The 13265-nt window shown below is 38.8% G+C and overlaps 1 protein-coding gene across 1 annotated transcript in view; it reads left to right on the top strand.

Moving 5' to 3' along the window:
* The window catches only part of fto (FTO alpha-ketoglutarate dependent dioxygenase), a 296064-nt gene that overhangs the window by 49035 nt on the left and 233764 nt on the right, over positions 1-13265 (top strand). Inside the window, exons 2-4 of the mRNA XM_033036328.1 lie at positions 267-344; positions 6559-7198; positions 8667-8816. Of these exons, the coding sequence (XP_032892219.1) occupies positions 267-344; positions 6559-7198; positions 8667-8816 (868 nt within the window). The remainder of the gene's footprint in view (positions 1-266; positions 345-6558; positions 7199-8666; positions 8817-13265) is intronic.

Below are 13265 nucleotides of genomic sequence, written 5' to 3'. Positions count from 1 at the left end.
ATTAAATGAGCAGGCAGCACAAAATTAGTTTACTGCCTTCATTGCAAACAATAGTGTGGGGTAGTCGCATATCATCCATCACAATTCCAACTTACTTTTTTGGAGTCTGTCAAATTTATGTTTTAGGTGCCATATTTATCATGAAATTTTAATTTGGTGGTATAATGGGGAGATATCTGGCAGTATTAGTGTTAAAAAGCAATAGTAAGATACTGTGTTCTTTTACTTTAACATTAATTTATTTTATTTTATCCCCTTTCTAACAGAGGCAGAAGCTGTTACGAGAGATTGAAGACCGAAAGCTTCCCTATATAACACCCAAAGATGTCGAGTTTGAAGAGCTGGTATGCTAATATGCTCTGAAACATAAAGTGCACTTAATTATTGCATACAGTGCCCTCCATAATGTTTGGGCCAAAGACCCATCATTTATTTATTTGCCTCTGTACTCCACAATTTGAGATTTGTAATTAAAAAAATCACATGTGGTTAAAGTGCACATTGTCAGTGACTGCTTGAAGTCTGCGATTCATGGACATCACCAGTTGCTGGATGTCTTCTCTGGTGATGCTCTGCCAGGCCTGTATTGCAGCCATCTTTAGCTTATGCTTGTTTTGGGGGCTAGTCCCCTTCAGTTTTCTCTTCAGCATACATAAGGCATGCTCAATTGGGTTCAGATCGGTTGATTGACTTGGCCACTCAAGAATTGATCATTTTTTAGCTTTGAAAAACTCCTTTGTTGCTTTAGCAGTATGTTTGGGATTATTGTCTTGCTGTAGAATGAGTCGCCGGCCAATGAGTTTTGAGGCATTTCTTTTTACTTGAGCAGATAGGATGCGTCTACCAGGAGTCAGCAATCTTTTCTGCCGTGGGGCCAGGACATATGTCTGTGAGCGGATGGCGGGCCACATCTATCACGTGTACACATGGATCCCGCCCCCATCCTGCCCCGGATGGCAATCATCAAATCACGTGTTCACATAGATCCCTTCGAGGACGCCACTGAACTCAAATATCATACTCACTCGTCCCCGGCCTACTGACAACCCCGATCCTGACAGTGAAGCCCAGACTCAGAAGGTGCGCGGTCGTGCCGGCGGCTTTGTGCAGGATGCGGAACAGCCAAATCACCTTCCAGGTACCTGAGGTGGAAGAAAATGCTGGAGAAACTCATTCCAGCATTTTTTTTCTACCTTCGATTTTTCCAGCATCTGCAGTTCTTATTTAAACATTCCAGGATTCCAGGTACCGGAGATGAGGGAAGTCTGCGGGCCGGATGATTGAAGGGAAAAAAAACGCCTGCAGGCCGGATGATTTTGGGTTACGGGCCGGATTCGGCCCGGGGGCCGCAGTTTGCCGACCTCTGGTCAATACACTTCAGATGAGGTGGTATGCTTTGGATCTTGGGCAGTTCCTTCTCTCCACCATATTTTGCTCTTGCCATCACTCTGATATGTTAATCTTTGTCTCATCTGTCCACAAGACCATTTTCCAGAACTGTGGTTGCTCTTTTAAGTACTTCTTGGCAAACTGTATTACGACCATCGTATTTTTTGCGGCAAACCAGTGGTTGCATCTTGCAGTGTAGCCTCTGTATTTCTGTTCATGAAGTCTTCTGCGGACAGTGGTCATTGACAAATCCACACCTGACGCCTGAAGAGTATTTCTTATCTGTCGGACAGGTGATTGGGGATTTTTCTTTATTGGGAGGTCTTCCTTGGCCTGCCAGTCCCTTTGTGATTAGTAAACTCACCAGTGCTCTCTTTCTTCTTAATGATGTTCCAAACAGTTGATTTTGATAAGCCTAAGGTTTGGCTGATGTCTCTAACAGTTTTATTCTTATTTTTCATTCTCATAATGGCTTCTTTGACTCTCATTGACACAACCTTGGTCCTCATGTTGAAGAACAGCAATAATAGTTTCCAAAGGTGATGGAAAGACTGGAGGAAAGACTAGGTGCTGAGAGCTCTCTTATACCTACATTAAGGAGGCATTTAAACACCCCTGAGCAATTACAAACACATGTGAAGCCATGTGTCCCAAACATTGTGGTGCCCTGAAATGGGTGGACTATGTATAAACACAGCTGTAATTTCTACACGGTGAAACCAAAATGTATAAAAAATACCCTTTAATAAAATCTGACAATGTGCACTTTAACCTCGTGATTTTTTTCTATTACAAATCTCAAATTATGGAGTACAGAGTCAAATAAATAAATGATGGGACTTTGTCCCAAACATTATGGAGGGCACTGTATATTACACCATTGCTCAATCACCATTACCAGACAGAATGAGTTTATGACATCAAAAATCAAGTTTTTTAAATTCAAATTTAATATAATGCTGAAAGAAAATATAGGGTACGCATTAAAACGAAATGGTTTCTGCTGGAATTTTGACATTGCCTCTGTCAAGATAGATCATAAGGCAGGTGATGCTTAATAGGCTCAAATACACTTCTGCTTCCTGAACACTGGTTTATAAGTTCTTACTTGGCATTGTTGGTCATTTGCTTTATAAATGACTAGGTTATTCAGGCATGTTTGGCTGCAGAATGGTGCATCACAAAGTAATAGATTTATCGAGTGGAGGACAGAAGAACCTAGACACCAAATTGTTATTTAGTCTAACTTTGGGGTTGAATAATCCAGCAACGAAAGTCTGAAGAGTCTCAGAAGGTAATAGTTTAAACTTAAATTGTATAGGTTGTGCCTGTGGTAAAGGTTTTAATGTATGCTGAGGGTAAAAGCAGATAACCTGATGCATTCTGAATTCCGACATTTACAATCAAGAGCGTAGCCGGTTGCCAATCAAAACACCCCTCACTTGTATCCACCCATCACTCGCCAAGATTTGTTCCACCCTTCACTAATTTTCCAGCTTTCTCTACTGTAGTACAATCAGTCTGAAGAACAGTCCCGACCCAAAATGTCGCATGCCTATTCCCTCCAGATATGCTGCCTGACCCGTTGAGTTGCTCGAGCAGTTCCTCGACAGCTCTCCTGTTGCGGGCACTGCCAATAATGAGTTCTGAGTTAAACCGGAAAAGTAAAGAATAGTGTCAGATTTGGCAAAATAAATGGGTCATTATAAATACTATTATATGGATGTATGAACATAAATAAGTACAACAACATGAAACTAATGCGACCAATATGTTTCCATGAGTCCGTTAAAATAGTTCTACATCAAATGTGGAGCGAGAATTGTAAGAGCAAATATGTAAGGAGATAGCAGATATTAGTAGTAAGCACAAGGTAGTGATTGTGGGAGATTTCAACTTTCCACACATAGACTGGGAAACACATTCTGTAAATGGGCTGGATGGTTTGGAGTTTGTAAAATGTGTGCAGGATAGTTTTTTGCAGCAATACATAGAGGTACCTACTAGAGGAGGGGCAGTGCTGGACCTCCTGTTAGGAAATGAGACGGGACAGGTGGCGGAGGTATGCGTTGGGGAGCACTTCGGGTCCAGTGATCACAATACCATTAGTTTCAATATAATTATGGAGAGGGTCAGAACTGGACCTAGGGTTGAGATTTTTGATTGGAGATAGGCTAACTTTGATGAGATGCGAAATGATTTAAAAGGAGTGAACTGGGACATTGTGTTTTATGGGAAGGATGTAGAAGAGAAATGGAGGACATTTAAAGGGGAAATTTTAAGAGTACAGAATCTTTATGTTCCTGTTCGGTTGAAAGGAAACAGTAAAAATTGGAAAGAGCCCTGGTTTTCAAGGGAAATTGGACATCTTGTTCGGAAAAAGAGGGAGATCTACAATAATTATAGGCAGCATGAAGTAAATGAGGTGCTTGAGGAGTATAAGGAATGTAAAAAGAATCTTAAGAAAGAAATTAGAAAAGCTAAAAGAAGACATGAGGTTGCTTTGGCAAGTAAGGTGAAAGTAAATCCAAAGGGTTTCTACAGCTATATTAATAGCAAAAGGATAACGAGGGATAAAATTGGTCCATTGGAGAGACAGAGTGGACAGCTATCTGCAGAACCAAAAGAGATGGAGATATTGAACAATTTATTTTCTTCGGTATTCACCAAGGAGAAGGATATTGAATTATGTGAGGTAAGGGAAACTAGTAGAGTAGCTATGGATACTATGAGTTTCAAAGTAAAAGAAGTACTGACACTTTTGAAAAATATAACAGTGGATAAGTCTCCAGGTCCTGACAGGATATTCCCTAGGACATTGAGGGAAGTTAGTGTAGAAATAGCCGGGACTATGACAGAAATATTTCAAATGTCATTAGAAACGGGAATAGTCCCCGAGGATTGGCGTACTGCGCATGTTGTTCCATTGTTTAAAACGGGTTCTAAGAGTAAACCTAGCAATTATAGACCTGTTAGTTTGACTTCAGTGGTGGGCAAATTAATGGAAAAGATACTTAGAGATAATATATATAAGCATCTGGATAAACAGGGTCTGATTAGGAACAGTCAGCATCGATTTGTGCCTGGAAGGTCATGTTTGACTAATCTTCTTGAATTTTTTGAAGAGGTTACTAGGGAAATTGACGAGGGTAAAGCAGTGGATGTTGTCTATATGGACTTTAGTAAGACCTTTGACAAGGTTCCTCATGGAAGGTTGGTTAAGAAGGTTCAACTGTTGGGTATAAATGCAGGAGTAGCAAGATGGATTCAACAGTGGCTGAATGGGAGAAGCCAGACGGTAATGGTGGATGGTTGTTTGTCGGGTTGGAGGCAGGTGACTAGTGGGGTGCCTCAGGGATCTGTGTTGGGTCCTTTGTTGTTTGTCATGTACATCAATGATCTGGATGAAGGTGTGGTAAATTGGATTAGTAAGTATGCAGATGATACCAAGATAGTGTGGATAATGAAGAGGATTTCCAAAGTCTACAGAGTGATTTAGGCCATTTGGAAGAATGGGCTGAAAGATGGCAGATGGAGTTTAATGCTGATAAATGTGAGGCGCTACACTTTGGCAGGACAAATCAAAATAGGACGTACATGGTAAATGGTAGGGAATTGAAGAATACAGTTGAACAGAGGGATCTGGGAATAACCGCGCATAGTTCCTTGAAGGTGGAATCTCATATAGATAGGGTGGTAAAGAAAGCTTTTGGTATGCTAGCCTTTATAAATCAGAGCATTGAGTATAGAAGCTGGGATGTAATGTTAAAATTGTACAAGGCATTGGTGAGACCAAATCTGGAGTATGGTGTACAATTTTGGTCGCCCAATTATAGGAAGGATGTCAACAAAATAGAGAGAGTACAGAGGAGATTTACTAGAATGTTGCCTGGGTTTCAACAACTAAGTTACAGAGAAAGGTTGAATAAGTTAGGTCTTTATTCTCTGGAGCGCAGAAGGTTAAGGGGGGACTTGATAGAGGTCTTTAAAATGATGAGAGGGATAGACAGAGTTGATGTGGACCAGCTTTTCCCTTTGAGAATAGGGAAGATTCAAACAAGAGGACATGACTTCAGAATTAAGGGACAGAAGTTTAGGGGTAACATGAGGGGGAACTTCTTTACTCAGAGAGTGGTAGCTGTGTGGAATGAGCTTCCAGTGGAAGTGGTGGAGGCAGGTTCATTGGTATCATTTAAAAATAAATTGGATAGGCATATGGATGAGAAGGGAATGGAGGGTTATGGTATGAGTGCAGGCAGGTGGGACTAAGGGAAAAAAGTTGTTCGGCACGGACTTGTAGGGCCGAGATGGCCTGTTTCCGTGCTGTAATTGTTATATGGTTATATGGTTATAACTCCACCTTCTTGAGCAATACCTTTAGGGTCTAACTATCTATCAATTCCTGTCTTCAATATATTTAATAACAGAGCTTCTACGGCTTTAGAAAAGGGTGGAGACTTACAAACAATTACAAGTAAAAAGATATTTTAATTTAGTGAAGCACAATACCAATGCCTGTTGTGCATTATATATGATTATATATAGCATTATATATTTCAGACATTGTAATAGCAGGATCCTTAACATTTTGGCTTTGATACCACAGCAAAATATTTACAGATGCTGCCTGGTTTTCTGAATATTTCCAGCATTTTCTGTTTTCTGACTGGTTGTTAAACAAATGAATAGCTCTTACCCAGATAAACCCGTGATGATGCCTAATCTGATGGTTTGTTCTAACATTTTCCATTTGTATTTATATTTTTAGGTTGCACTATATTTTTTTAATTATACAAAAGTTGTTGTGGAAGTAGATAGATAATGCAGATTATTTTGAACATTTTCTGATTGTAAATTTGTGTTTTTATGCATGAAAGTGTAATATTGAATGGAATGTTCTTATTATCTACATACTGCTGCTATAAATGTGCCAATTATGCTGATTAGTGAGTTGCTTCACACCACTCGAACAACTAGTGGAATTCGCATTACGTGCTTTGAATACCTTAATTTTTTACTACATCATCATATCATGCATAAATTCTGTAGAGATTCTAAGTCGCCCGTTGCATTTTAACATGTATCGAGAGAAAAGTGAAATATTCTAAAGTTATTGGAAGATTTCTATTAATACAAAAGTGTAATGAAAAACATTTTCCCTCTGTTTAGTCAAAGGCTAAATATTCCAAATTACACTTAAGACAAGCCTGCTGTGTACCTGACGATATTCATCAAAAAGCTCAGCAAGGATTGACAACTCTGCAAGATTACAAATGTTTTGCACAAGATCTTGTTCAAATAAAAGGCAAAGATGTTCTTACGCCCGTTTATCGACTACTTGTTGGAAATCCAGGCCACACTTATCGTTACTTGAATACAAGGCTGTTTGCGATACCTTGGCCTGCCCATGGTGTTGAGGTGAAGTACAGCAACAATGAAATAGGTAAAGCCTGCCAAGCTATTAAAGATCTCAATGAATACTTACATGCGGAAGCAGTGAAGATTTTGGTAGATCATTATTCTGCTGCGGATGAGGAAATAGGATCTGTGGAGAAAGCAACAACTTCTTTAAGTGAGGACACTGAAAGCGGGAAAGGAGTTCTTAACAATCAAAAAATCAATATTAATACTGTGTTAAAAGATAGAACTTCCTTTAATGTGGCTCTTTTGAACTACATGGACCCTTCAAGAATGAAATACCTAAAAGAGGAACCTTATTTTGGTATGGGAAAGATGGCTGTGAGTTGGCATCATGACGAGAACCTGGTGGAAAGGTCAACGGTTGCAGTGTACAGCTACAGCTGTGATGGTATGTATGGAGATTTACCGAGTTACTACTTGCTGTTTTAATGTTTCCACCCCCTGAAGCTTGCTTCACGCACAGAGGCTGCACACCTGCAAACTTGTAAACTAATTTAGATTTACTGTTTGCTAATTGTTTTAGAGTGCTGCAGAAATGTTAAATCGACATGTGTGGGCATACATGTTTCTGTATTTTATGGAATCCATTTTGTTTACATAAGTTGCCCTATACTTTTTATGCATGCAGAGCTTGTGTGTACTGTAATTACCTAACTGGATGGATGCCAAGAATATAAAATCTGTAACAAAAAAATCATTGCTGGGTCCCTCAGGTACACATTTCAACTCGTATAAATGCTTTTATTGTCATTGACATCATCGTTTCTCTATTGGAGTGATTTGTCAAAAATGAACTAGCTGTTGCTGCATGCTGATTTTATTACCATACACTTCACTTTCAAGATACTACTGGGGTTAGCTTTGAACAGAAGTACTCCGTTCAGCTTCTGCCATTGTTTGTAATATGCTTTCTTTGCTTTCTGTTGTACAAACCCAGACATTACAAGTAAATCTTTGACAAATGATATGCCACATTATACATGTAAATGAATCAAAAGAATACAGTTTTAGTTTTATATTATCTTCATATTCAGTGATCATAATATTCTGGCTTGTTATACGATAGTCTGCAATTATCTGAGCTTTTAAATTCCTAACTAGGGTGCTCTGCTTGAACTTTGGGTTTTAGCGATAAAACTTTTGGGGGGAGGGGGGAAAAACTCCCCAAAAAAAACCCCATTTTAACGAGCACATTCCAAATGTGCTGGGTTTATTAGGAAACCCCAGGAAACCTTGATTGAAATGACTCTTTTTGATTGTAGTGCTGTATTTTATTGGTGCCATATTGGCAACAGTGTTGCAGTTGGGCGATGTTTGCCAAAAGTTAGAGAAGTTTTGTCGAACAGACATCCAGTTAGCCTACAGAGGTTTGTTGCTGTATTTGTTATGCTCCATTATGTTAAAGTGCCTTCAAAGCAGCTTTATGTGTAGATTTTCTTTAAGCACTACTGTGAAATTATATTCCAGGTTTTCCAAACAAGAATTTTTAACCTAATCACGAAGAGGCTTGCTTTTTTTTGTGAGAGGCAATTTTTTTTATTTGTGTGCTCTTAGATCAAACTGTAGAGTATCCAGGCATAAAAGTCATTTGGGCTTGTCATTATGTTTTTTATTTACAGTCGGGCATAAGTGAAATCACTTGACAGATTACAGTGCATATGTTAGACAGTTGGACATTTTGATCTGCGGTTTCTGCAATGCACGGAATCCCTAATCACTTAAGCACCAACTAAATTCATTAGTCTGCTTTATGTAATCTGCTTCTGAATATGGGGCTTGTCTGTAAAGGAGGCATATATTTTACTGAAGTTCTAATAAATCATTTTTACTCAACTCTTGCCCTTTCTCCTTTACAGATTTAGGACCTGCTTTGGATGAAAGCAACAAGAACTCAGTTGAGGGCAGAGACCCAACACTTTGGCATATTGGCTTAAAAATAGCCTGGGACATTGAAACACCAGGTCTGGCATTGCCACTGCACCCTGGCGACTGTTACTTTATGCTTGGTAATTTTTGTTTAAGCATTCTACCTATTTAGCTTTCCTATTTCCCATGAGGTGATCTAGGTGTTGCTTGTCAAATAATTCAGATGTTGCCTTCATAAAATCTACAGGCATTGTCATCCTGTTTTTATTTGAAATGAAAATTATATGCAGACGGTATAATTTATGAAATTGTGCTTACAGTATGCACTTACCTTTAAAACATCTGATATCCAATCAGGCGATGTTTGGGATTTTTTCCCAGCTAAAAAAAACACAGGAATTTGCATTGTTTATTGAGAAATTGTAATTTTCTGATCACCTTTGAGTGATGTGTTTTACACCACTCTCAAATAGTCTAAAATTCAATTATAACATGCTTTTACCTATGTAAATATCTTCAGTAAAAACAAAAGTTAGTACAATTAACTAACTAATTGTTAGTACAGTGAACTAACATTGTTAACCTGTTATTAAGTTGGAATAACCCTGTTTAATTTGAATATCCTCATACAGTGTATTTAGTTAGGACACAAGACAAAATCAAATTGTCTCACCGTGCCATAGTATAGGTGGAATATTTGCTCTGAAACAAATGGTAATTTGAACTACTTGGTTTTTTATAAAAAGGAAAACAGTTTCACTTAATTAACAATAAAATATTGGTCTGCGGAGGAAGTGTGCACTGGGTCCTGCTGTCTCAGATGCAGGTTCCAGCGTGTCTGATACATGAGTTGCTCAGAGTGAGCCATAAATTTACACACACACACTAAGAAGGTGTGTGAAAGGTTTAATGCATACTGTGCCCAGAAGTCTAGTTAAATAGGACTGTTATAGGTTCAGTGTTAAAGAATGTGAATATTGTCCTCCTAAATACTTGGAACAATGATGCTTCATCTAAACTTGCCCATGTTGACATTTGGTCCGTTAGAGAGGAAATCAACATAAAGAGGTTTAGAAGTGATAACAGAGTGATGACTACATGCTTACCCTGGTTATGACCTTGTCGTGGAGACACTTACGCTATCAAATGTCAGCCACCAGTTAAGTTTTATGTATCAATACTTTCTAACAACATGGGGAAATGAACGTTGGATTGATTTTGGATTCTTTTTGATTAAGCTTGAACTTTGCAGTGAGTTCAAGAAAGAAAATAACGACATCGTGGAATAAGGCAAATGAGTCCTTATTTAGGAATCGGGCAAATGTGACACCTAGTTGATGATTTGAATAACTAGTGTAACCAAAAACATATGAGACATTTGTAGTTCTAAAAACAAAACATGTTTTAAAAAATATATTTTTCCTCCCTAATTTATGGTTTCTGACATACTTCTCTGATTGGGAGGTGGTGCTGACATTTGGGTTACATTTCAGCTTGTAATGGATCACGGGATTCATTACCATTCAGGCCTCACTTAATATTCGTCTTAATTGTGGGAATGACTTTTGCCCAGAGAGAATAGAGGCAAAAGATATTCACACAGTAAACCTGGGAATATTGGTTTGGGGATGTCTAATTAAATTAAGTGCAATGGCTTTTAGGTCTTCACAACATGTTACCTGCGTTAACAGATTGCTGTCCTTATCTCACACTATTTGTCATTCTATCCCTGGCCTTTGTCCAGCCATCTGCCTATCAAAAAAATCCCTTCACCTGTATCCACCGATTACCTGCCAGGCTTTATCAAGCCCCCTCCCCCCAGCCTTTCCCTCCCCCAGCCTCCTCCACCACAATCAGTCTGAAGAAGGGTCGTCGTCCAAAACGTTGCTTATCCATGTTCTCCGTAGATGCTACCTGTTGAGTTACTCCAGCACTTTGTCTTTTTCTGCTGTTTTGGTTAACTGGCAGGCTAGCTTCCTGTCTGGTAAGAAATCAGCTGAGGAGCATTTGTCAATTATGTAAGGGCTAGCAGATAAGTGAAGCTGGAAGACATGGAGGAGGAGGTGGAGCATTTGAGATCACGTTTGAGTGGGCATGCGTGGGGGAGTATGAGCTTAGGGTTGTGGAGGTGATATGCACAGGGATTGATGATTGCTGACAAGGGGGAGGGGGTCGAAGATCACCGAGAGATTCTGAGAACAGGAGCATGATGGGGCCTGAAGCTCAATGTAACTGTGCATTGGAGATGAAAGGTGAGAAGAAAGATCATCATGATGGTGAAGGTAGTAGGAGGTGAGGGAAGTTGGAAAGCAGGAGGAAAAAGTGGGAATTTATTGATTTCTGGGTGGAAAGCATTGAATGTTCATGGGGATGGAGCAGGGTCGGAGTCACTGCAGGATATGCAACGAGGTTAGTTGCAAGCTTATGTTTAAAACTCTGAGGGGGACTGTGACATTTTAAAGAACATGTAATTATAAAAATGGGTGGCTATTCAGTACTTATAGTAGAATTATATGGTTGTAGAGAAAGAAAAATGTCAATCTGGTAGAATATTTCAAAAGTAGCTCTGGGGAACAGAGACAAGCATTGTCAACCCTACAAAGGCACTTATCCCGTTGATCTGACCTCTTGCCTTTTACCTGGTGAGTTTCAAGATCTAAGGGAGTTAATAGGTTAAAACAAAACATGGTTAAATGAAACGATACACCCTGCTTGAAAGAAATTTAACTGATCAACTTGCCTGAGAAACTTGGAAAATGGGCTCGAGACTTTACATGAAGCAGAGTGGTGTTGGGAAACCATTGACTCAAAAATATCGTGTTTGCTAAACTAACCTTTGAAATGGAGAATCAGGGAAGGGAAGGCAAAATGAAAGTGAAAGTAGGGTGGGAAATGGCAGCAGCAGTGATAAAACGTGGAACTCCATAAGAATAAGAAGCTGCACCTCTCTGTCTATGAGGGCTGACCCAGCTTCATTTAAATTGGGCTGAATGTTAAAGATTTTACCAGCCGACCTTCCTGATCCATTTTTTTTAGGGGTCGTGTAGGAAGGAACTGCAGATGCTGGTTTAAACAGAAGATTGACACAGAATGCTGGAGCAACTTAGTGGGTCAAGTCCCTTCTTCTGATCCGAAAGGTCACCTATTCCTTTTCTCCAGAGATGCTGTCTGACCTGCCGAGTTACTCCAGCTTTTTGTGTCTATGTTCATACGATGTATTGGTATATGTTATTAATAGTTCAAGAATAAGTTTAAAATAAAAAGCATTGTGGTCTCGACCCTGAAACATCACCTATTCCTTTTCCCCAGAGATGCTGTCTGACCCGCTGAGTTACGCCAGATTTTTGTGTCTTTCTTTGGTTTAAACCAGCATCTGCAGTTCCTTCCTACACATCATATGAAGATGTTGAATGGATTTGCATATTTTCTCCTCATTTCCACTGTACTATCTTATTTTCTCGATTGATTTTTTTGAGTCATACCTGTTGCAAACCTAGTTATTTGCATTTGCCGAAATGTGTAAACTGTAAAGTAGCGTTGTTACAAAACCTGCCATCAGTGGCGCTGCAGATCTGCCGCTGCCTGTGCGTGACATTCTGGTGGCTTTTGGGGGGGAATTAAAATACAGATTTGTATTGGTTGTTGGAGAGGGATTTCCTCGGGCTGCTAGCTGATGAAGAAAAATCGTTCGCGCTTCCGTTCCCGTTTTTGTTTTTAATTTGCTGGACGATTGCATCGCTGCATTGAAGTTAAACGACTTCTAATGCCTTCAACGCCTTCAACATCAGGACAATCGCAATATCAGGACAAAACAAAAGGTATGTCGTTTATTTAACATATTATCTTGCTTTTAGGTGTGGCCATTTTAATCTTATGATGCGAAAAAAATTATTTAGGCCCACATACGAATCGGCCGTGTCTTGCCTGCCGATATGGGCTTAAAATTTATGGCAAAGGCAACATTCCAATCGGTCACATCCCAGAAACATCCACTCTCAAGATAATCAAAATCATTATTTTTTTTGCACAATCATGACATAAGAACATCTAAATCATCTATGTTTTGTGTTATTGTCTATCCATGATCAACATTTTCATACTAAATATCCACAGTACAGTTTTAGTCAGATGTATTGTGCAAAAAAATAATGATTTTGATTATCTTGAGAGTGGATGTTTCTGGATTAATTTATGGGAATCAAACATTAAATTCCTTCCATTTGGCATATAAATTCGTGACAAAGTGAGATTTAAAAATCATGTTATATTGTGAATTCTTGTGTGAATGGGATCCGTTTGTTATTTGCTATTTGGATACTTAAGCTATTTAAAAAGTTTAGCCTTTTCTTAAGAAATGGGTAGATGTTTAGATCTAGTAATTGAATTTAGATTAATTTAATTGATTAGATGAATTTAATTGATTTGATGAAACTGATGAATATGAATTTTTTGTTGGGTATTTACTATTTATTTTAGCGTTTAACTTTATCAATTCTACCTTTTTTTCTAAAACTGCAAATAATAACTTGTTTCTGTTAATGCTGTTCGGTGTTTTTTTTTCTTTACATTTTAAACAGATGTTTCCGAAG

The sequence above is a fragment of the Amblyraja radiata genome, chromosome 17 (genome assembly GCF_010909765.2).
Source record: "Amblyraja radiata isolate CabotCenter1 chromosome 17, sAmbRad1.1.pri, whole genome shotgun sequence".
In the NCBI taxonomy this organism is placed as follows: domain Eukaryota; kingdom Metazoa; phylum Chordata; class Chondrichthyes; order Rajiformes; family Rajidae; genus Amblyraja; species Amblyraja radiata.
This window is presented reverse-complemented; position numbering and strand designations above follow the sequence as displayed.